The following is a 24,727-nucleotide window of genomic DNA, read 5'->3' on the forward strand; positions in this document are numbered from 1 at the left end:
AGGCTGGAGTGCAGTGGTACCAGCTCAGCTCACTGCAACCTCTGCCTCCCGGGTTCAAGCGATTTCTAAATAATTTTTGTATTTTTAGTAGAGTCTGGGTTTCAACATATTGGCCAGGCTGGTCTCAAACTTCTGACTTCAAGTGGTCCACCCACCTCGACCTCCCAAAGTGTTAGGATTACAGGCGTGAGCCACTGTGCCCGGCCTAATTTTTTATTAAAAAAATAAAAACAAGAAAAACTAGAAATTAAAAAATAAAATTTTTTCATTGTAGTACTTTTTCAAGTCACAAATAAGTAAGATATTGAGCTGAGCGATCCCTTCAGACGCATCATGGCTGTCAGCGCTGGAACAGGTTCCGATGCATATCCTACTGGAGAGGACATTTAATGGGAGGACATTGCTATATGTTTTCAGTCGGAAAGAAAAGAAAGTGCTGTGGACATAACACATTTTTAAAAAAGAAAAGTGTGGAGGGAGCTTTTATTCTAGAAAACTCTGATTTTTATAAATATTTAAGTTTTTAAATCGCCTTTTTATACTCTACTACAGAAACAGAAACTCCATCTTTTCAGGGCCCAAGATAAGGAAAAGGATAAAAGACAATAACCTTAAATTTCCAGGACACAGGTTTACTTTAACATGAAGGAAAATTACCCGGTGTGTAGTTTGTTTCTAGGACCATCTTCCTTGAGGTGTGAGGAAGCTCTTTCCTGATCGTCCACTTAAAGGGTCTCTGTGCACTTCCAGAGCTTCCTGGCTCCCTGGCCTGCGAGACGAAAAAGTCGTTCCTTGAGCCTTTTAAATGGGACTTGTCAATCAGGAGCCTTCTGAAGGGTGGTCCTCGGATCAGCCACATTTAGAGTTGGCCTGTCCTGGCATTGCCGCTTACTGCTGTGTCACTTTGGGCAAATTACTTAACCTTTCTGTGCCTCTATTCTCTCACCTGTGAGACTGGGATAATAAGTAGAATTCATCTCATGGTCGTTGTAAGTGTAAAATGGCCTAACTGAATAAGTTAGAGTGCCCTGGAGCACTGCGGCCCACAGGAAGCGCCATCTCAGTGTTAGTTGTGGTCAGTATTTAGGTCAGGCACCCCTGCTGTGTGCTCCTGCAGCACACCCTTCCCTGGTGCCCTCACCCGCTCCACGCTGAGCACGCCGCTGGGTGCCGCGCCGAGTTGCACAGGCCTCACGACCCAGCTAGCTCTTTCGAGAGATGTGAAGTAGGGACAGCAGGGACAAGGGCAGTTCCTGGCTCTCTTTGTCTCCTGCAGCGCATGGCGGTGGCCGGCACATAGTGAGCGCTTAGCGTTTGCTGCCTGCAGCCCTGGAGCTGACATCAAAGAGGATCAACCTCGGGCTGGAATTTTCTAAAACACTCGGGCACCGGAGAGCAGTGAATTCTTGTCTTCACAGCATCTGTGTGTCAGGCTAGTCTTCAAGTGCCGAAGATGAAAACAGAGTATAGTTATATAGATCTGATGTCAAGGTTGACTTTGGACTAGCTTGGATTTTTTGCCCATACTTTCTCTAATATGTGGCTTAATATATGCTCCAGTATAAAACTAAAACCCTGGAATGTGCCTTGACTTTATCTCAACTTTTGAAGAAATAAGTGGTTTGGCCAAAGCTGAAGGTCTTGGAGCTACCTGGACACATCCTGGAGTTTATAAGCAAGACGGAGAGGAGCTGCAGAGGTGACAGTATGCGCCGCTTAGGACGGGCGCAGGCCGCTGCCCTAACAGCTACACGAATAATGGCCCCAGGGGTGCAGTCACTTGGCAACAACGTGGACCATCCTGAACACCACCTACGTGTGCCATATACTGCGTGTGTGCCAGAATGCGTGACATTTGCCTGGACCATCCTGAACACCACCTGTGTGTGCCGTATACTGCATGTGTGCCAGAATGCGTGACGTTTGCCTGGATTAAGGAGCTAAGGAGACTGGGGTTTCAGTCTCTCAAGGGGCAGTTACAATTTGTATGGGGTTAAAAACTGAGAACTAGAATAGCAGTATCTAACTCCTGAGTTAATCAACATCTGGAGCCTCATTTTCTATGGTGTACCCAGAAATAAGATGAATTCCAAAAGTTATTCAGCCTTCTAGTTTGGGGAAGAAAGTGAAAATTGTGATATATTTGAAAAGCAAAATAAAATGTTTTCTGAGTAACCACATCAAGCATTTTAAACAGTAAAATATTCAGTATGTTTTTCTATAGGAAAACATATTTCACCTGAAATATGCAGATTTCTATCCCCCTTCAACGCCCTCCCGCCCAGAAGATGTCGTGGCAGTTTTCTGAAGGCACTGTCAGTATGCCTTGTTGATAAGGAGACCTTTGGGGGCGTGCCAGCAGCCACCGAGCAGGCAGGACACGTGTGGCAGGCGTAGGTGCTGCTTCCAGAATGCTCAGGGGCCAGGACTCTCTTCCTGGCATCTGGCTCTCTCAAGGAACAGGAAGGCTGAGACGGGGACAGAGAGAGAGCAGGGCCAGGCTCACAGGGATGGAGGCTTGGTGTCGTCATCATTCTATCTTATGAGAAGTCTGCTCCTGGCACTTGAATTTGTCCAGAGTGCAGAATTAGAGGGTTCTCTTAACACGTGATGTCCAGAAATCCTGGAAGACTTCCTGAGTTTTATGAAGGATGCCAAATATTCTAGAGATAGTGTCTCAACACCAGAGCCTCCGTTTTAATGAGACAGGGTCTCGTTCTGTTGTGCAGGCTGGGGTGTGTTGGCACAATCACAGCTCCCTGCGCTCTCGACCTCCTGGGCTCGAGTGATCCTCCTGCTTCAGCCTCCAGAATAGCTGGGATGACGGGCCTGTGCCACCACACCTGGCTAGTTTTTAAATTTTTTGTTAAAGACGTGGTCTCACTATGGTGCCCAGGCTTGTCTCACTGGCCTCAAGCAGTCCTCCTCTCTTGGCCTCCCAAAGTGTCGGGGTTACAGTTGTGAGCCACTGTGTCCAGCCCAGAGCCTCTATTAACATAAGCCGGCTAGCTTGGCCATTCTTGGGGACCTCGATGATGCCGTTAACCCCTGCTGGTTCTCCTGAAAGGTGTGAGTGGATCAATATGACCCACTGGCACAGAGCGGAGGACGGCAGGAAGCACCTGCCGTGCCCAGGAGGGCAGTGTTACTGCTTTACCTGCACACAGACTCTTGCTGGTTGAGTGCTGTTCTTTGAAATCATTGCTGAATGACAATTAGCAAAAACAAGAGCCTCCTTACGTCCTCGTGGTGGTTTGCTTGCGCCACGATTTCTCCAAGTCCCCAGCTGGGTCATTTCGTCCAGGCGAGGTGTCTGGAGCAGAGCAGGGGCTTGAAATGCTGACGTGCCCATCAGTCACCTGGGCATCTGGTCCACACACAGGCTCCGGTTCCGCAGGTCTGGGCGGGGCTCAAGATCGCGTTTCGGATAAGTTCCCGGGCATGCTGCCGCTGCTGGTCTGTGGACCACTCTCTGAGGAGCAAGGGTTGGATGTGTTATTTCATCCTCCTGACCATCTTGTGAAGTAAGCATTCTCAGCCTCATTTTACAGATGAGGAAACGCACCAGCTCAACCTAACGCAGGTGGCAGGGTTGGAACCCAAAGTTGGTTCTAACTGACCTCTATAAATCTTTATACTGCCTCCCATTTTCTTCTGGGGCTTGGAAGGTCGCTGCAATTTCAGGCACAAACCCACTTAGCAGGAGGTAGCTTAGCCATTATGAAGATCTATACCACCGTAAGTGTGGACTCCTAAGTAAGTCCTTTTTTTCCGCTTAGTAGCATAGATAATGTGTGAGATAAACTCAAATCTGCTAATTCAGGGAGTCCTTTTGCATATTAGGAAGCTATTTTAAAGCTGTTGAATCTGAACAAATTTATTTAATACGTTTGTAATCCACATTATTGGCTTGCTGGCTCCATGGGGTCACACACTTTTATATTTGTGAACATTCCTACCAGACGACAGGGCTGGTGGGAGCACGCAGAGCGTCTGCGTTTCTACGTAAATCCGTCTCTGTGTTGCGTTTTTCTAAGCTCCAAGGATACACGAGGAGATTATTCCATGTTATAGGCTAATGTCCACAAATATCACACTATTTCCATGTTTTGAGTCTGTGGGAACATAAAGTTTGTGTCCTTTTAAAATCCTCACTCATGACTTTAAGCATAACAAACTGACTTAAAATGTACTGTTTTGTTTTCTAAAAGCCAAATTCCAGGGATTAATTTTTATGTGGAAAATTTCATCTCAGAGCAAAATGTTGTAGTATAGTCATAAACCTCAAAGAATGGGAATTTGTAATGGACTGAGCCATCGATTCTTAACAAGAGCTGCATTAACAGGCAGACAAGACAATAAAATGGCTCCAAGAGCCTCATGGCAACATGTGGAGACGTAGAATCTTTTAACGTGGATTTGCAAGTTAACACATCCCCTTAGTGCCCAAAAAAAGTTGGGTAATCAGGCTAAAAAAAACAAAGTAAGTCATCATCAGTCCCCTGGCATCCTTTGGTTAGTTTCAGTGGTCGCTCCATTTGTTGACTGTTGGCTAATTAATGCTGAGCTTGCTGGCCACTGAGCAAAACAAAGCGTGGGTGGCTGGCTGGGAGTGTCGGAGTCAGACTGCCCCAGCTCCAACTCCTAGCTGGCCTCTCACCAGCAGTTTGCCCTGGGACGAAAGACTCACCCTCTCTGGGCCTCAGTTTCCCCATCTGTAAAGTGGTAACAAGAAAAATGTGCCTCACAGGGTTGGCGTGAAGATAAGAGATACACAGTGCTTGAACGTGCCTTGCATCTACCAGTAAATCGTTATAAACATTTACAAATGCTAACTTTATGCTGCAGAACCATTGAAAAGGTATTTCTAATTCTTTTTTTCTTCTTATTTTATTTTACTTTAAGTTCTGGGATACATGTGCTGAATGTGCAGGTCTGTTACGTAGGTTTACATGTGCCATGGTGGTTTGCTGCACCTGTCAACCCGTCATCTAGGTTTTAAGCCCTGCATGCATTAGCTATTTGTCCTATTGCTCTTCCTCCCTTTGCTCTCCCCAGCCCCCAACAGGCCCCACTGTGTGATGTTCCCCTCCCTGTGTCCATGTGTTCTCATTGCTCAACTCCCACTTATGAGTGAGAACATGCGGTGTTTGGTTTTCTGTTCCTGTGTTAGTTTGCTGAGGATGATGGTTTCCAGCTTCATCCATGTCCATGCAAAGGACATGAACTCGTTCTTTTTTATGGCTGCGTAGTATTCCATGGTGTATCTGTGCCACATTTTCTTTACCCGGTCTATCATTGATGGGCGTTCGGGTTCTTCCCAAGTCTTTGCTATTGTAAATAATGTTGCAGTAAACATACGTGTGCATGTGTCTTTACAGTAGAATGATTTATAATCCTTTGAGTATATGCCCAGTAATGGGATGGCTGGGCCAAATGATATTTCTGGTTCTAGATCCTTGAGGAATTGCCACACTGTCTTCCACAATGGCTGAACTAATTTACATTCCCACCAACAGTGTAAAAGAAAACCCCATCAGAAAGTGGATGAAGGATATGAACAGACACTTCTCAAAAGAAGACATTTATGCAGCCAACAAACCTACGAAAAGAAAAAAATCTCATCATCACTGGTTGTTAGAGAAATGCAAATCAAAACCACAGTGAGATACCATCTCACTCCAGTTAGAATGGTGACCACTATTTCTAATTCTTCAAGTGATCTTTTTCTGCGAGAATTTCTGTTGTGAGTGAAGCACCCGCGGCAAGGCAGGCTGTGGAGGGGGAGGCAGCGGGGCACACCGAGAAGCCCTGGGAGTGAGAGCTGGGGCTGGGACCGGGGCTGGGTGAGATGCTAACTGGGCTTGGAGATGACAGATACAGATTCTGGGAGAGCAGTGCCTCCCTTTACTGCTCAGAAACTTTTTCCTGAAGCTAATGAGCTCTGAGTAGCCCCTGAGCTACTAACTTACCATACTTGGAGTGGCTGAATGAGAGCTGAAATCTCAGCTGATCGCCTCCAGTCAAATCCCTGGCCCAGGCTGCCTCTTTTTGGCCGTTCAGGACAGCAAGGTTCCAGCCGCCTTAGCTTCTCCTATGCAGGTCTCAACTGGTAGCCGATCCTTAGAATCTGTTTGGTTCCTTAAATAAGCCCCTACCTGCAGATGGAACTACGACGACTCAGCCACACAGAAACACTTACCTGCGGGACTTCACGAGGGCCCAGTGCGCTTCCTGTTAAGGACTGTAAGCGCTCGGGTAAATATTTGTCAGATGGATTAATGAACTGAACACGTTTATAGAGGGAACCTTGAAGAGATGTCGTTAGAGTCTCAAGTCCTTGTTGCTACCGACAAACTCTTGTGGTGTGTCTTTGGCGTCCCTGCCTTGCTCCATTTTCAAGGCCCCTACTGCACACACAGATGCCTCCTAAGCTCTGAGACGTGTGGTGACTGCACAAAACTCATATTAGAAGTGATAGCCGTCAGAGTGCTTATGTGAAAGATGCGATGTAAAGATGATGAGGGAGGAGGGAGTTCCGAATGCAAATGTTTTTACAGTTTCATATTCGTGTGTTCCACAGGCTTCCCTCTCCCATGCCCTTCTGCTCTGTGTGCTGCCATTTTCTCTGAATGAAGGGAAAAGAAATATTGGCAGCCCTCAGCTAAAATCCCCAGTGATGCACATACGCTGTCATGCAGCCAGGGTGAGCTGTGTATCAGGGCACGAACCCCGAGTCACGACTTGACCTGTGAACTTCCTTCTGAAGCACCATCTTCAGGTGGTGCTTAAAAAAGACTAAAAACAAAACTTAAAAGCATGACCTAGTGCATCCGCCCAGCTCCCAGCAGGGGCTGGGAGAGGCCCCGTGCCCGTGTTAAAGCCACACATCCGAAGACAGACTCTGTACCATGTCCCCAGACACCCACACTCAGTATGCGTGTGCGCGTGTGTGTGTGTGAAGTGTGGGCAACATTTTCAAAGTAAACTTGCATTCATAAAGTCAAAAGTTTTGAAAGTGGTTTTTAAACAGGTTGAACTGTGAGAACATTAAACTGAGTGGACAAGGAGCTTAGTTAAGATGGGTCCATGGCTGGCTGTGGTGGCCACACCTACAATCCCAGGACTCAGTTAAGATGGGTCCATGGCCGGGTGCGGTGGCCACACCTACAATCTCAGGACTCAGTTAAGATGGCTCCATGGCCGGGTGCGGTGGCCACACCTATAATCCCAGGACTCAGTTAAGATGGCTCCATGGCCGGGTGCGGTGGCCACACCTACAATCCCAGGACTCAGTTAAGATGGGTCCATGGCCGGCTGTGGTGGCCACACCTATAATCCCAGGACTCTGAAAGGCCGAAGCCGGTGGGTCACTTGAGGTTGGGAGTTCCAGGACAGCCTGGCCAACATGGTGAAACCCCGTCTCTACTAAAAATACAAAAATTACAAAAATGAGCCCAGCATGTTGGCGCATGCCTGTAATCCCAGCTACTAGGGAAGATACGGTGGGAGAATCACTTGAACCCGGGAGGCAGAGGTTGCAGTGACCAGAGATTTCGCCACTGCACTCCCTCCTGGGCAACACAGCGAGACTGCATCAAAAAGAAAAGAAAAGAAAAAAGAGAAGAGAAGAGAAAAGATTGGCTCCCATGGCCAAGATGCCCAGTGACAGGGAAGCCAGTCAAACACAGTAAGTGCATTGAAACACTAGGGAATAGCCTATGACCGTTAAATGAAAAAAAAGTCGATTTTCTTTTTTTACATATGAAGTATTCATTTTACATCATGTTAAACCCCAAAGCGGGCTATTTGTAACCATTTCAAAATGTAAATATGTCAATTAGCAAAGGACAGGAGAACTTTTCTAATTTCATGAAATTCACCAAAGCCCAATTTGGTTTTTTTGTTTTTTGTTTTTTTTGAGACGGAGTCTCACTTTGTCACCCAGGCTGGAGTAAAGTGGCCCAATCTCGGCTTACGGCAACCTCCGCCTCCCAGGTTCAAGCGATTCTCCTCCCTCAGCCTCCCGAGTAGCTGGGATCACAGGCGTGCGCCACCACGCCTGGCTAATTTTTGTATTTTTCGCAGAGACGAGGTTTCACCATGTTGACCAGGCTGGTCTTGAACTCCTGACCTCAGGTGATCTGCCCACCTCGGCCTCCCAAAGTGCTGGGATGACAGGCATGAGCCACCGCGCTGCCCCACAAAGCACTAATTTTAAGAAACAGACAGGTGCAGTGGCCTACAGCGCTCCTCACTGAGGCCCTGGCTGGAGGGCGAGCCTGTCGTGACTGAGCCTGACGAGGAAGCGCAGGCCCAGGTGGCACAAGGAAGGCTGGCAGCCAGGGAGGGGCGGCTTGAAGTGGCTGCAGCTTCTAATTCTTTCTGAAGCTGCCTCTTCCTGAGGGCGACTCCCTCTTCATTCAGTCAGCGGTGACTCGGAGAAGTCAGGGAAAGTCTGGCACAGGAAGGGGAGTTTCGTTTTTAATATGGAAATTGCTCAGGAAGAATCATACTATCCGGATTTCCCCGGCGACTGGATATTAACAAACGGTCACTTTCCTTGCTGAAATTCTCTGGTTTCCTTTTATCCACGTGAAGCTTCTGGAAACTCTTCCGGGTGGTTCTTCTCTTGCTTTTCTGCTGCTGCCCCCAAAAATGAGAGCATGAGAAAGTGACGTCTTCTGGCCACCTGGAGGAGCCTGCGGTGACATCAGGGCCCAGTGCCTGCTGTCGTGCCCCAGGTGACGCGCCCGGGCTCCCAGCAGGGCTAGCTGCTAATGTCACCGTCCTGCCTTCTAACGCTGGTAGTAACCAACAGAGTTTAGTTTTGCTTTGACAACTCCTCCTGCAGCCAACACTATTGTTATGGCCCACATGTCATTCCTATTTACCCTAAATAAGGAGAAACAAAGGCTATTCTGGGCTCCGGGCACTGCTTGTGGCGGGGGTTATTTGCAGCGTTACCATGGCAGGCTGCCCTTTCCACCGCGCCAGCCGGCCACCCCGTGATTTTCCCTGAAAACTGCGACAGACTCGCAGCCTGCCCTGAATTTTCTTCACACAGCCTGGGGGCATCCGAACGCACGGGAGATGTTTTACACTCAGATGAAACACACTGTTTAGACCTCGGGGAAAAGAGACTGCGCTCGAACAAAATGAACCGGGAGAAGGCGCCCTCCTGAGACACGTGTCTGCTTTCATGTCTGAATTGCCTGGGATTCTGTTCTCTAATTCCTGATCCTTATAAACTAAAACTGCCTAGGAACACTGAGCATCCTGACTCTGAAGGAGTCTCTGGCGTGTCTGTGCTGCCGTACATGGGGAATAATGATGTGAGGCACAGGGAGAGGGAAGGAATGGGAGAGGCGAGAGGGAAGAGAGGACCGGAGGGAGAGGAGCACGCACTGTTTCCTGCTGTGGTTAGGACCTCACCCCTTGCCAGTACAGAGCTCGGCGGCAAGAGCCGCTGGGAGCTGCTCCCATCAGTTAGAGGATGTGGAGAGGGAGCACCAGGAGAGGACAGCCCCAGCCTGGCTCGCAGCCTGAGGGTCGCTGTGGGTGCTCCCAACCGGGCGAGCACACTCTGGGAGCAGATCTGCAGGGGAGAAGCACGCGAGCCTGACGTGAGTGTCCTGCCTGTCGCGGGTCCTGCCTTGGTCGGCGCTCTCTCCGGTCCTTCTGCGCCGAAAGCTTCCAGCAGACATCGAGGGAAGGAGTATTGTGTGAGACTTGCCGATTTCCTCCTTTCTGTCTGGACTGGTTTGACATTTGCCTGTTGAAAAGATTATTGAGCACAGTGAGGCAAGATGAGCCGTCTGGCTGCATCCTGCTTGCCCGTGTGTGTGACACGTCCAGGTGTCAGGCCAAACCCGAGACGTGCGGACTGCTCACTGATAGACGCTGTAAACAGCACTGCCCTAGGTGTACAGCCGGACTCCGGATCGGAGACCCTGGACTTCCTCTGCTTGGTGACACGGCCGGCTTCCTGCCGCAGAGCTCCTGGTTTCTGTTGATGGCAGTTGATAATTGGTAGCCACAGTCTGCGGTCGGAGCCACAGCACTTGAGTCTAGCACCTGGGGTGGGCCCTGCTGATACAGTAGAGAGAGAGAGAACGAGGCAGACAGAAGCACCCCCCCTCCACGCTCACACACTCTCCCACACCCCACGCCAGCTATAACTGCAGCTCGGAGCTGCCTGGAGAGGAGATTGCCGGAAGCCGAAGGGATGCTTTGAACGTGGGGGGCTGCGTCACAGTTGAACTCCCACTTGCAGAGGACCTGATTATGTCCAGTGACCACCCGAACAACAGCACACTGAAGGAGGCTCAGTTCAAAGACCTGTTCTTAAAAAAAGGTACATTTCCCAAGAACTGCTGTGGATGATGCATGCTCTTTCGGGTTTGCTGTGGTTCTTCTTGGAGTTTGGTCTGAGGACAGAGTTGAGAAGAGGAGAAGCTCTTTCTCAAGAAGTTTGTTTCTCCCTAACAGGGGTCTGTCAACTCAGAACGTTTCAGGGTGGGACTCCCTTTAGGAAGACGCGTATCAGGCTTTTTCCTCTTCTTTCAAGCCTGGAATTCGTTTGTTCCTGTTGGAGTGTTATGCATGAGTACACAGTTTGTTGCTCTGGAGTTTTGTTTTTTTCAAATGTCTGTGTATGAGGCTGAGACCTCCCCTGGAAGTTCTGCTACTTGTTGATAGGTCCTTTTTCTTGACCTTCAGGAGCTGAAAACTGCATTTTAAAGAAAAGGTATTTATCAGGATGTGGCTGGTTCATTGAACACTTTCTTAGGTCATCCACCTAGTGACAGCAGCTATTAGGAAGGAGAGCTGTGACTGAGAGAGAGAGAGAGAGCCAAAGAAAGTGAGAGACAGACAGACTGGCTGTGGGATGAGAGCCTCCGAAGCCAGCTCTCTCCCCTGTGGAAATGAAGGTTCCATTCCATGTGCAGCTGCGTTTTTTTTTCTGATGCACTTTCCTAAATTAATAATGTGGAGGTGGAGGTGAGGGTGGATTTTAAATGAATCCTATAGGGGGAATTATGGCTTATGTATGTATTTTTTTCCATTTATAGCATGGCGGAGGGATAGACTTTTAAAAGGTTTATAATTGCTCTTACTCCTCTGCTGAGTTTTTAGAAAATCCTGTCAGTCATCTTTGATCGGAACATATTTAGGTAAATTTCTTTCTGAAGAGATCATGAAACTCTAGGTTCTAAAATGCGTGGTGAGAAGTAATTGTAGTGGATGAACGCTGGGGCTTTCGTAAAGCGAGGAGATGCCGCTCCAGCTGGACGGGCTCGTGGAGTCTGCGTTCGAGGGATTCCCTAGTCTGTCCAGGCGTTGCTGGCGGCTGCCCACCTGCCTGTGCCATCCGGGGCACCTGGCCTTGGGCCGGTATCAGGTGGCGGTGCCGGGGCCACACCTGCCTCCACGTTCCTCTCCACCTGCGGATCATAGGGACCGTTTCCTCATTCTATTATCATGCAGATGTTGTCCATGAATACATGGCTACAAACAGCCGCTCCGCGCAACCAGGAGGCCCTTTTCTCGGTGACAGATCACACCCTCTTAGACTAGTAACATTTTTTGAATAATTGTTGCAAAATATGAAAACCTTTAGCAAAACTCCAGCAGCACTGAAGGCGTCGGGAAGTGTTTGGGAGAACACGTGTCTGTGGTAGACGCTGTTGAAGCAGGTCAGGCCTTTGGGGTCCCTTCCTTCTTAGGGCTTCTCCACCAGCTTCTCTATGGGGAACGCCAGCTTCGCGCCAGGCGCACGCTACCTGCTGAGACACTGGATGAACAAGGCATTGACCCAGGGCTCACTCTGTAGATGAAGAAGACCAGAGAATGGATACCACCAAGACAGTCGTAAGTGCTGCAACAGGGTTCCGAGCTGCACAGGAAGTCCCCATAGGTAGTGAACCCGTCATCAGGGCTTAGGAAAGAGCTTTGAAAGGAAGGTAAAGCCAGCAGGTGACACCAAAACCTGGGTATTTCTGTCGCGTGGCTTTTTTCCCTTCCGTTCCACTTGTTGTACTGTACGGTAGAGCAGCCAATCCACCTCCAAGGAAAATAAAATTCAAAATATATCATGTAATCAGTATGATGATAGCTCTTATTGTTTTGCTTCTGTACTTGAAGCTGTGAAGTCATTCTTGTAACACAGGCTGAATTTTCCCCCTCAACCATGGTGTTTAATGAGTGTGAATCTTCATTCAACCATTAAAATCTCCGAGAGTATTTTTATACTAACAGTTCACAAACTTGAGGCAATTATAGTCTAAGTAGATTCCAACTCCTGCCCCCACCCGTCTTCCTGCCACCACCGCCGCCCAGTCTCTGGAGGATCTTGGAAAGAATTTACCAGCCTTTAGGAACATTCAGCACTTTGAACGTGTCACGGAGCCATAAATAAAGAGTAAGACACCCCTGAGGCTGTCATCTCGCCACCACGCCCGTCTCCGCTGGGGAGGACAGAGACAGGAAGGAAACGTGACAAGTTCACTGTGCAGAAGCCAGGCAGGCCCGGCCACACGTGGGAGGGCCGGTGTGTCCCAGCGGCGGGGCAGGAGCGTGCAGGGGAAGCGGCTGCCTGGAGGGGAGGCTCTGCGGCAGGCTTGGTGCTCCGGGAGAGGCCAGCACGTCGGGGCGCGAGGGGGGAGCTGCGGTCGGTGGAGTAGGAAGTGACCATGCAGGGTGGGGTGAGGGTTTCGTGGCCAAGGGGTGGCCGTTTCTGTGACATCAAAATGTTCTGCGTGGAACGTTTTCTGGATTCTTGCCAAGGTGCGTATGTGGCCTGGGGAAAGAGAGGAACGCATGCGGGGTCCGGACTGTGCCCCCTGCCCCGTGATGGGGTCTTTGAGGGCACACGTTACACATCTGGAACTTAAAAATAATTAAACTGTAGAAATAGGACTTCGGTGAAGGATCATATATTAGTGGCGGAAAGACCACATGGAAGATGGTGTTAACCATCCCACAAATAGAAATGAGTGTTATCTGAGGAGCCTAAGGTGGGACAACCGCACTTCCCCAGAGCTCTTTAAAAATAGCGCAGACACTCATGCCTCTAGTATGATTCAGTTCAGCTCCTCATTGAACCAGGGAGAGACCAACAGACTTCACACCGCTGCTTCTCTTCCCGTAATTCTCCAGTGTGTAGCTTGGGATTTCCTGGAGAGGTTTCCGTAAAAATAGAGAGATGCCATCATCGCTGTCGTCACTGTCACTGCTGTACGATAATAAAAGGTGCTAGGATGCCTTCCTGTAAGTTTTAGGCTAGATGTATTAAAAAGTATCCGGTATTTCCATTGCAGTGACTCATCTGTTACAGCGTCATGAACTACAGCGCCGTAGAAGGGGGATGTGAACATTTGACTTTGGCCTCAACTTCTTTCCTTGCATGCCCTGCTTTCTGGCCCTCTTCTGTGGACATCCGTTGCTATTGAACAAGGAAACTCGACCCGTCGTCTGTGCCAGAATCCGTGTTAGGCGCGTAGCATCCTGGAAGCCCCAAAGCATCCGATTAATTTTCTAAGAATGCCGCTACTTCTGCGGGTTTTATTTTTCCAAACTTTCTGTTTCAGCAGTTCTTCCAGAATGAATTCCCTTCTTAGCCTCCCCTTTCCAGTTGACTCCTTCCCCACCCCTAAAAACAAACCCAAACCCCAGGCATCTTTCCTTTCTGTGGATGCTCCAGGCACCACAGCCACCCCCTGCCCTGCCACGTGAAAACGGGCTGTGGGCGTTTGGTGGAATTCTGCTGTTTAAAATGACTGAGAGGGTGTGGGAGGACAGGTGGGGGGGTCGCCACACACCCCTCGTGAGCTCGAAGAGGGTCACGGAGGGAGAGGGCATCTCAGTGCAGGGTCAGGGTCTAGGAATCCTCACACACGTTTCCAAGAACCTGTTGACTGCAGTTTTCACTTTGAGGCTCTCCTGGGCCCTGCCTGGGGCGGCGTGTGGCCCTGAAGAGAGTACAGTGCTCATCTTTTCGGCTGCTAGTGTTCTGGCTCCCGTGACTTAAAGGCGAGAAGGGATCTGTTTCCACGTATGGGTTTTGCCCAGAGTTCCCAGAGCAGGCTGTGCTGCACGTGTGGGCCCCGCACTAGGCCCTGACACCCTTGGGGAAGGGCTTCAGGAGCACACGGGCCCCCCTCGCCTGCAGCCAGGGACCGGGCTGCTGCAGTGAGATGACCGGGCTGTGAGGATGGTGGGCTCTGGGACCCAGCTGTCCCTGGGCCTTTGTTGCCTGCAGGAAGAGCTGCCTCTTGTGCCCACGACTGAGTGCCCTCGTGGCTCAGGCCCTCATCAGGCTGCCGCCACCCCAGGGCTCCCCTCGGGGCCACTTGATTTTGTTCGCAGGCTCCTGGGCACAGTGTTCCTGCTCCCACAGCCTCGGAGTATGCCCGCGACCTTGACCTGCCCCAGGCACCATGCCACTAGGGTGCCCACAAACCCCCAGGCCACCGCTCACCCGTGTGCTGTAGACGTACCTGCCACGGCCGGGCATGACTCATATTTGAATCAGCCTGGGGGCAACAGCACGGCGCAGATGTCCCAGCAGGGCAGTACCCACGTGTGTGGCAGGTTCATAAGAAGGCAGTCCCCTTAAAAAGAAAGATGGTGGCCGGTCGGGGTGGCTCAAACCTGTAATCGCAGCACTTTGGGAGGCCGAGACGAGCGGATCACGAGGTCAGGAGATCGAGACCATCCTGGCAAACACGGTGAAACCCCGTCTCTACTAAAAAATACAAAAAACTAGCCGGGCGAGGTGGTGGGCGCCTGTAGTCCCAGCTACTCAGGAGGCTGAGGCAGGAGAATGGTGTAAACCCAGGAGGCAGAGCTTGCAGTGAGCCGAGATCGAACCACTGCACTCCATCCTGGGTGACAGAGCGAGACTCCGTCTCAAAAAAAAAAAAAAAAAAAAAAAGATGGTGAGGACTTTACTTTTTTTTTTTTTTTTTTTTTTTTAAAGAGACAGGGTCTTGCTATATTGCCCAGGCTGATCTTGAACTCCTGGCCTTAAACAGTTCCCCCGCCTCAGTCTCCCAAAGTGCTGAGATTCCAGGCACACTTGGCCTGGAGTTTAATTTTACAGAGAGTAATTCCATGCACTGTTTCATACAACTGAGATCTTTCTCATCCTTGCCTGAATTTTTAAATCAGACCTTAGTTCAGAAAATGGACACCTTTCAGTCAATATCACACGTTCCATGTGCTGTGTCAGTCCAAAAGAGGAATAAAATCCAGAGCAAATAAAGATCTAACTTAAAATACAAACTCCAAAAATCTTAGGAAAAAAGTATATTTAGAATATTAAAGAGGACCTTCCCAATCAAACAGGAAGTTTAGAAGCCATAAAGGAAAAAGAAAGTATTTGATGGCATAAAAATTTATAGCATCAATAGAGAAACTCATGGTGAAGTTTAAAGAAACGACTGGCTAGGGGAAATAGTTGCAACACGTAACAGACAAAGATGCGTAACCATAATATGTGAAGAGTTCACATCAATACATAAGAAATCAATAAGAAAACTATAAATACACTAATATGATTATGAAAAAGAGAAACACAGATTACCATAACCATAGGGAAAGATCTGAAATTACCAGTCATTGGAGAAATACAAATTAAAAAGAGATACATATTTTTGCCCATCAGATTGTCACCGATTAAAAGGGTGAGTCTCCAGGGTGAATGAGAGCATGGGGAACACGCCTTCTTACTGGGGTAGCCTGAACTAATGCAGCCTTTACAAAAGGCAGGTTCTCAGTAGCCATGAGGATTAAAAGTGATTATGCCCTGGGCCCAGAAACGTCACTTTTAGGAGTCTTTACATATGCTGACAGATGTGTGCCAGCCACACACTTGCACATATACACGTGCAATTTTGTGGTTCTAAGAGAAAAAAGAAAAAAGCCACCTGAACGGCCACCAGCTGGAGGAGGCAAATTCCAGTATGTTTGTATTCCGTGACAGACAGACGCCGCAGAGCGAGGCCAGTGCACGTGTGTGCTCGCTTAAAGAGGTCTGTGATGTGTTAAGTGAAAAGACGCAGACAAGATATTTGCACATCGATTCCAGTAACTGAAAAGTGGAAAGCCTTTATTTCATAGCAAACACACACACGGGCCTGGGCTTTCCCTGGGGACGGAGTAAGGCTTGGTGGAGTTGGGCGCTGTGGGTTGGGAAGGGAGACTTTTCTATGTGATTTAAATTTTCAAGAAGTTTTCATGATTTTTATAATAAAAACCCTTTTCAAATGAAACACAGATATGTAAAAAATGCCCGGAGACTTGTGAAAACATAATTTGATTTGCTTTGCTGCAGACACTTATCTGCATAGCTTTCCATAGTCAAGAACAGAGGACGTGGAAAGGGGTCCTCCAAGAGAAGAGTTGACTCGTCGCACAACTTCGTGCTGATCCGTCCCTGTCACCGTGATTTTCCTCTGTATCCATGTCCATAAAGCAGTGACGTTCTCTTGAAAAGAAAACATTCGGAAATCCTAGGGCGCGCTTTAATTTGTGAATACTCCGCTATTTAACCACAAAATAAAAATAAGAGTTGGTAAAAGAAGGCATCATTCGGGTCACAATAGAAGTGTGACCTTGTTTCTTCTCACAGGCCATGGGAAGTATGACATGCTTGTTTACCTAGGAACAGTCTTTGACTTCGGGGTTCAGCCCTCACCACTGTGTTCACTGCCTTTGTCCTGAGCGGAGTCTCTGCTTCCTTTCATGCTTGTCCCTGGGCGATCGCCTTGGGCTGGTGGCTGACCCCCTGCACAGACCCTCAGGGCTGCTGGAGGCACACTCGGGCACTCTGCAGCCAGTGCAGGCCGCATCCTGTTGGCGTGGCTGTCCTCACGGAGAGCACACCCATGCAGCCGGGCAGAGCCAACCGTGGCCACACATCCCAGCCCCTTCTCTCAGCCTGGGGGTGCTGCGTCGCTCCTCAATTCACCTTGGTACCCGTGAAGCCACTTAGCTGCCTCCCGTGTCAGGAGGGGCAAAGTAGGGGCTCCAGACTCAGCCTGGGAGACGTCACATGGTGTGTGGGGGAAGGGTCCTGAGAAACACAGGGTCCAGGCCAGAATGTCCAGACACAAGAAGGTTATGGGCAGGGGCAGAGTCGAAGACCGTTCCTAGGTAAACAAGCATGTCATACTTCCCATGACCTGTGAGCAGAAATCAGGTCACATTTCTGTTGGAACCCAATTGCAAAGGGCCCAAGCACCTGCTCGAAGACTCGGCGCGATTTCAGTCTTTTCCAGAAAGCCCCCAGCGTGAAAATTGTTGATAAGCCCTGGGGAGACTTTTCTGTGTGTTGTCAGGGTGCGGGGGGATGCATGTAAGTGTGGGAGTTCCGATGGACGTTCCCTCCCCATAGGAAGTAGACGCTCAAACCCCAAGGCTGGGCTGGGCACCAGGCCCCTAGAGCCCCCACCACTTAGCCAACAGGCCACAGGGAGCCCCAGAGCAACAGCACCCCCTTGGCCGGGGTGGGGCCAGCAGGCCTCACTGACTGCCAGCCCCAGGAGCTGCTCAGAGCATGGCTTTGTCCGTGTCCACAGGGAAGGGGGATGTTCCACCAGCCTGGCCTCTCCCTGCCTGCGGGGGCAGGAGGCACTTGGCAGGTCCGTCTGCTCTCTGTGCACAGCTCAGCCAGCAGCCTCCCACACACTCCACTCTCCATTCTCAAGGCGCCAGCCCCTCTCCTGTCGGCCCAGGGCCCCACTGCCCTCCACTCCCACCCTCAGTCCGTAGGGTGTGGGGGTCTGAGGGTGGCAGGGGAGGGCAGTGCTGAAGGGTAGGACATGGGGCGATCCAGAGAACCCCTCGTCCAGCCTCACCCTCGGTTCCCAGGGTGTGACCAGCAGATGCGCGTATGAGCGGATACGCTGACAGATACGCCTCCCCGCCGGCCGGGGCCTGAGCCCTGCTGCAGCACATGTAGGTGCATGCGTGTGTGTGCGTGTGTGCTGTGAGCCCAGGGCAGCACAGCTGATGGCGTTCTCTCCTCTTCCTCCTGCCTTTTGTCCACCACGCCCCCCCGCCCGATTCCTACACTGTTTTCCTCATAGCGTCCCCAAGCCCCTTGTTCCGAATTTACGTCACTGCACGGACAGTCTCTTCCTTCCAGCATGGGGGGCGAGGGGTGAAGCAGGCGGCAGAGCCATGAGCTGGGAGAGTGAGGTCCGAACGTGGCTCCAGGCCGCCCGTGAGCCCTCGACCTGCTTCCTCTCCCAGAACAGGGATCCGGCTCACCTGCTTCCAGCTGCCGGCCCAGTGTCTGTGACTGGAAGTCACTCTGTGTTGCTGGACTCACATGTGAAGTTCGTGTCAATAGCATTTAGGGAATCTTTGGGGCGGTGGTGTCGGAAACCCAGGGCGGACCTGGCCACTCCTGAAGCGCGGTGCCTGCAGGCTTCCTGACTCACCTGCACAGCCACAGCCTTGGAGGGAAGGGACAATGTCGATTTTTCCTTTCAAGTGTGGCTCCCTAGGGGAACTGCCTTGAGAAGCTTCACTCAACCATAAAGACGGGTTTAACTTTTCTGGAGCAGTGACGTTGGAGAAATAACCAGTCTGGGGAGGCCTTCTCAGCTCCCCGTGGTGGGGGAGGGCCCAGGCTTCCCGATCCCCACGGCAGGTTTGCACAGCCTCCCAGCTGTGCCACGGCGTCTCCTTCTCTAAGGTGGGACAGTCGTTCTGTGTCCTCCGGGCCTGAGGACCAGACGTGTGTGAGAGGCTGGGGCGGTGGCGGTGCCTGGAGAAGGGGTTGGGGTTGGAGGGCCAGGCGGCTAACCACTGTCCTCTTCTGTGGCAGCGGAGCTGGAGTTCGCCCAAATCATCATCATTGTCGTGGTGGTCACGGTGATGGTGGTGGTCATCGTCTGCCTGCTGAACCACTACAAAGTCTCCACGCGGTCCTTCATCAACCGCCCAAGCCAGAGCCGGAGGCGGGAGGACGGGCTGCCGCAGGTGAGTACCCCGGCCACCCGGCTCAAGTGTCAGGCGGCGGCCAGAGACTCATCGGGGTTCAGAGCTGGGCGTGTTTTCAGTTGACATGTAACAAAAGGGGCGAAGCGCAGCTCGTACGTGTTCCAGTTAGTGAGGCCCCACAAAGTGAACACACCCGTGTGACCAGCACCCAGTCAGGAAACAGACAGGGCAGTGCCCCTGAAGCCTGCATGGCCCCTCCCAGGCCTCCCCCGGATCTCTGCTGCCCGACGTGTGGCTGAGCGCGTGTATCAGTCCCTGGCTTCGGTGGCGGGCGGCGAGGCCGGTCCCCAGTGTTGAGCCCTGCGGTTTGCTGAGCACAGCAGAGGCTTCTTCACAGAGCGTCCCTTTTCCGGAGCAGGGCTGTGCGGCTCCGGCCCCTGCCCTGACTTACCGAGGCCGTCCAGGGTGTGGCCCCTGCCCTGACTTACCGAGGCCGTCCAGGGTGTAGGGTGTGGCCGCTGGGCCTGGGACCCCGGGGACCCTCTCAGGAGGGCAGACTCACACTTCACTAGGATCATTGGCGCAGCCGTCCATGTGGGCAGAGCTGAGGCTTGTTGTCTGCTCTGCAGCTCCCGCAGGTAGTGGAGAGAGGGAGGGGGTGGCTGCCACCAAGTGCTACCTTCAGACCGTGGGGAGGGCTAGACGGGCAGCCTCGGGGGGGAGACGGGATGCCAGGGGAAGGCGTGCACCTGACAGCCCTTTCCTCCTCTTGCCCCTTCTGTCCTCTCTCTGGGTGCCCCGTCCAGTCCACGAGCCCCTCTGGCCCTGCTGTGTTACCTTCCTCGAGCCTCGAGAGCATCCTGGGGTCCTTTGTCTGGTGTCCACAGGGCTGCGCCATCCGGATGCACTGAACGCTTTGGCATCCTGATGCCCATAGGTTGTTGGACGGAGGAAGGACTAATTCTTCTGAAGTGCTAAACACACAGTGTATGGGATTCGCCTGTGTTTGGAGAGAGGACAGGGAGAAAATCTCATTCCAGCAGCAGTTTCAGAACCATAGAAGGCTTAGACATCGCTGCTTTGCCTTCATGTATTACGGGCTGTGAACGCCGCCCCTGGACTTGGTGGAAACAGGCACAGCCTCCCCTGGCCTTCTCTCCAGGACGCTCGGGGTCTCTGTGCGCAGGCACACAGGGAGCTTCTCTGTCCCCTGCCTGGACGCTCCCCAGTCTTCCTCCCAGACCTGCCCCGGTGTTGGCTTCTCTCTCCTTAGCGTGGGTCAGGCAGCTCCTTGCTCTGTTCCTGGTGCAGACCCAGCCCCGCTTGCTGTCCCTGTTCACAGCACCTTGTGTCCTGAACACCAGCACACTGGCCACACCCTTACCAACCACGGGGCCCAGCAGAAAAGCAAAATGTGTCCAAAGAGTGTCTTCTGTGTCACGTGGCAGCAGGTTTGTGTGACGCCCTTTCCCGGGAAGCGCCGGCCGGCCCACCAGCAGAGCCTCCCTTCCCTGAAATGAGGACGGTGATGAAGTGACGTTCAGAGGTCCCGTCAGGGCCGCACGCCGTGTGGCAGGTGAAGACGCGGTAGCCGGTGAATTGTGTCCGCAGAAATCCGCATCCCTGTCTGGGCCTCGTTTTGTTAATACGTACATACAGTGTTGGCCCTGAGAGCCCCGTTCCGGAGCTGAGCTGGGGCTTGCAGAGATCCTTGCTGCAGGCAGCATGGGTTTGAGGTCCTGAGCTGCTGTGCTGTTTCTCCTTTTCTTTTCTGAGTAACCTGGAACTGGGAGCTCTCCCTCCTCGAGGTGTGGCTGTTCCTCCTGTGGCTTCTGCATAGCTTAGCAAAGGACTCCGTGTGTTGTTTCATAAGACACAAGATGCATTGCGGCACGATGACCAGAGGCAGCTCGGCCCAGGCCCTTGCTCCACTCCCAGCTCTGGTCTATTAGCCTAGCTGATGGTTCCCCAAAAGGGAGAAGCGTGGCAGTGGGTGAGGAAGAAACCTCTGTTCTCTCCTGGACGCAGACTCAGGCCTCGCTCATACTGTGGGTGTGGCTGTCCCATTCCCTCTCTCTGCCCTGAGGGTCCCCAACCCAGGTCCTCTTCACCCAGGAATGCCCCCATGAGGCCGGGCTTCCTGCCAGGCTGTGCCCCCTGGCACACCAGCACCCTCCTCCCCCCACCAGAGCCCTCCTCCCCCCACCAGAGCCCTCCTCCCCCCACCAGCACCCTCCTCCCCCCACCAGAGCCCTCCTCCCTCCACCAGCGCCCTCCTCCCCCCACCAGCGCCCTCCTCCCCCCACCAGGGCCCTCCTCCCCCCACCAGAGCCCTCCTCCCCCCACCAGAGCCCTCCTCCCCACACCAGCGCCCTCCTCCCCACACCAGAGCCCTCCTGCCCCCACCAGAGCCCTCCTCCCCCCACCAGCACCCTCCTCCCCCCACCAGAGCCCTCCTCCCCCCACCAGAGCCCTCCTCCCCCCACCAGGGCCCTCCTACCCCCACCAGGGCCCTCCTCCCCCCACCAGAGCCCTCCTCCCCCCACCAGAGCCCTCCTCCCCCCACCAGGGCCCTCCTCCCCCCACCAGGGCCCTCCTCCCCCCACCAGGGCCCTCCTCCCTCCACCAGGGCCCTCCTCCCCCCACCAGGGCCCTCCTCCCCCCACCAGCGCCCTCCTCCCCCCACCAGGGCCCTCCTCCCCCCACCAGGGCCCTCCTCCCCCCACCAGGGCCCTCCTCCCCCCACCAGGGCCCTCCTACCCCCACTAGCACCCTCCTCCCCCCACCAGGGCCCTCCTCCCCCCACCAGGGCCCTCCTCCCCCCACCAGCGCCCTCCTCGCCTCCGCACCTTCCTCCCATGCCCCTTGGCCTGGGACAGCGCAGGCTGCGTGAATGTGATGGGGTGTCCCAAAGCCAGTCAGCCTTTGTCACCATGCGATAGACACTGTGTCCCGGGGGCTCAGGGAATGGACATTACTGGGCCTGAATGTGGTGGAAGCAGTGATTTCTGGATGAAAATGAAAACTGGTCACCCAGGTGTAAATGACGTCACAGGCAAAGCAGATGCTTACACCATGGCAGACAGCAGCGGCGGGTCTGGATCTGAACGCTTGTGCATTCTTTCTGAGGTAGCCTGAGCTTGGTTGCTTTGGAGCTTGGTTTGTGTGACTTCTGAGCTTTGAGACTGTCTAGATTTCTTTTCATTATCTTAGACCACTCAGTGATGGGAAAACCGTAAAGGGGCCTGAATATTCCAGACGCAGCCCGGACGGCTGTTTGAACAAGTTGCTGGAACATTTCTTGCTGGAGCTGAGGGAGCCGGGGCGACCTTCTCCGACTGCGGGCAGCCTGGCCCAGAGGGTCCAGCCTGGCCTGTGGGGACAACCCAGGGGCAGGGGAAGGGTCTGGCCATCGGCGGGTGGAAGGAGAGGCAGGAGAGGAGCAGGGACCTTTACCCAGATTGAAGCATGTGAAATTGTGAACATTCAGGCATTTTTGACCTATAGAAACAGCAGTTTCAGTGTAAAATTTAACAAACGGAATCGCAACACGCATCTCTTCATTACCATTTCCTATGGGGATTAAATCAGCTGTGAAAATCCAGGTGCCCATTCTTCATAGCCAGGAGGAACACCCAGACCCCGCCCAGCACAGCCGGGCTCCTCCAGCTCCCCGGGGTGGACGCTGGGAGGGCCCTGGCTGTTGGGGAGGAGGACAAGCGCTTGGTGGCTGTCAGGCCTCTTGATGCAGAAACTCATGCTCCTCACATCCACAGGGCCCTAATGCGGGGTGGGCCCTCCCCACAGTCCCTCTCGGCAGAAGCCACAGAGTTAGCCCAGAGCATGGCTGTGTACGTGGTTTGCCCCACAGGGTGTTGGAACCTAAGTCGATCTAGCTTTTAAAAATTGGAGCCAGGCGCGGTGGCTCATGCCTATAATCCCAGCACTTTGGGAGGCCGAGGTGGGCGGATCACTTGAGGTCAGGAGTTGGAGACCAGCCCGGCCAACGTGGTGAAACCTCATCTCTACTAAAAATACAACAGTTAGCCGGGTGTGGTGGTGCATGCCTGTAATCCCAGCTACTTGGGAGGCCAAAGCAGGAGAATCTGGAGGTGGAGGTTGCAGTGAGCCGAGATCACGCCATTGCACTCCAGCCTGGGCGACAGAGGGAGACTCCATCTCAAAAATTTAAAAAAAATAAAAATTGGGAGATTTCCCATGAAAATTGGAATTTCCATCTTCTCTTGAAAAGGTGGCCTCTGGGGCCACACCCTGAGGCTGGGGCTGTGAGGCGGCTGCTGTGGCGTGGGCCTGTGCTGCGGGGGCTGTGACCCGTCTCGCGGGGTACCCTTCAATACCGGGCAGCATCGTCGCCGTCTGTGGGTTTGCACGTGGGGGTTGTTTTTCAGATAAAACGTTCTTCTGCACTCAGGCTTCTACCCCAAGATAGACTGAGAGGCCACTGGTTCCCAGAAAAATGGGTGAGAAGGTCCTCGGGGAAGTAAAGCCTGTTCCTGCCTGGGTAGGAGTTCAGACACGTGTCTGGGTCAACAGTGCCCTGTGTGTCCTCAGCCCAGCCTGACGTGGTCACTCGTGGCCACTGCTGTCCAGTCATCTCCCCAGGCAGGGCTCTCCTCTGTGACTAAAGCCTAAAGCCAGAGGGACAGAGGAGGCCGTGGGCTCCCTGCTCTCTGAGGCTCGGCCCTGCACCAGCAGCCTCTCTGCTGGCCTTGGGAGCAGCAATGGCCAGAGGGCAGACGGTCCTGGGCAGATGGCTGACAGCCGGGAGACCACTGTGCCGGGGCTCGGAACTCACGGCGAGGGGACCTCTGGGTGCGCCACATGTGCGAGTGCCTTTCTCTACCTGGGCAGTGTCCCTCCACCCTCCCCTGCAGACAGAGGCTCTGAGGTGGGCCCCAGGCTCACGGGTGTTTGAGAAACCCACAGGCAGTGTCCTGGGATCTCTCGGAGGGCACAGGGAGTGGGGGTTTCGGCTCTACTGTTCATTCCCACTGCGGCTGGAGGCCTGGCTCGCCGTGTCCTGCTGCTGTCACCCCTGCCCGCCTCGTATGTTTAGAAAAGCTTGTAGAAAACGGTGGAAAGGAATGATTTTCAGTAAGGCTTGAAGGAGTGGACTAAAGGGCTTACTGACAGGTTGTACTCGGTCTATCTCTGACACCCCAGACTACAGAAAAGAGCCACAGGCTTCCTCTGGCATCACCGTGGGGATGAACCGCAGGGGACCCTGCAGACAGATGTGTGTGTGTGTCGGTTGTCCGACGACAACTCTTCGTTACTGCATTTCACGGAAACTGCATTTCCAAGAGCTCGGGGTCCGGCGGGTTGGCCGCACCGTGTCTGTCTGAGTGAGCAAGGACTTCAAGTTATCAGTCTTCCCAGGTGGTTATTTGAAAGGTTTTGCCCTTTGCTATGTCTAGTTGAAGCATTAGAGGATAGACAATTTCACATCACCTCAAAATGAGAACGTCCCCCTTCGATTAAGGGAAACAGGAGCCGAGCGGCCAGGCAGAAGCTGTGAAAGGACGCTGGACCCCAGGTCCATGCGGATTCCCACCTGAACCACAGTGGGCAGAGCTTCGGAAGAGTCAAGGCTTATCTTTAAAGTGACAGTGTCTCAAATAGTCCTTCTACCTATGTTGGCACTGCTCAGAATGTTTAGGAATTACCTTCAGGTTTTGGGGTTATTTTTAAGTGACAAGATCTTACTTTGTTGCACAGGCTAGAGAATAGTGGCATGATCCTAACTCAC

The 24,727-nt window shown here is 52.6% G+C and overlaps 1 protein-coding gene across 8 annotated transcripts in view; it reads left to right on the forward strand.

Annotated features, from left to right (window-relative positions):
• LDLRAD4 (low density lipoprotein receptor class A domain containing 4) overlaps window positions 1-24,727 on the forward strand; it is a 443,890-nt gene that overhangs the window by 393,797 nt on the left and 25,366 nt on the right. For 7 of the 8 annotated variants that reach the window (XM_007974746.3, XM_073006499.1, XM_007974745.3 and 4 more), the window contains one exon: window positions 18,842-18,996. In XM_007974746.3, the coding sequence (XP_007972937.1) occupies window positions 18,842-18,996 (155 nt within the window). Of the gene's footprint in view, window positions 1-8,410; window positions 10,358-18,841; window positions 18,997-24,727 lie in introns of those variants that run through there. The other variant, XM_007974756.3, reaches the window with a different exon arrangement.

Source organism: Chlorocebus sabaeus, chromosome 18 (genome assembly GCF_047675955.1).
Source record: "Chlorocebus sabaeus isolate Y175 chromosome 18, mChlSab1.0.hap1, whole genome shotgun sequence".
Taxonomy (NCBI): domain Eukaryota; kingdom Metazoa; phylum Chordata; class Mammalia; order Primates; family Cercopithecidae; genus Chlorocebus; species Chlorocebus sabaeus.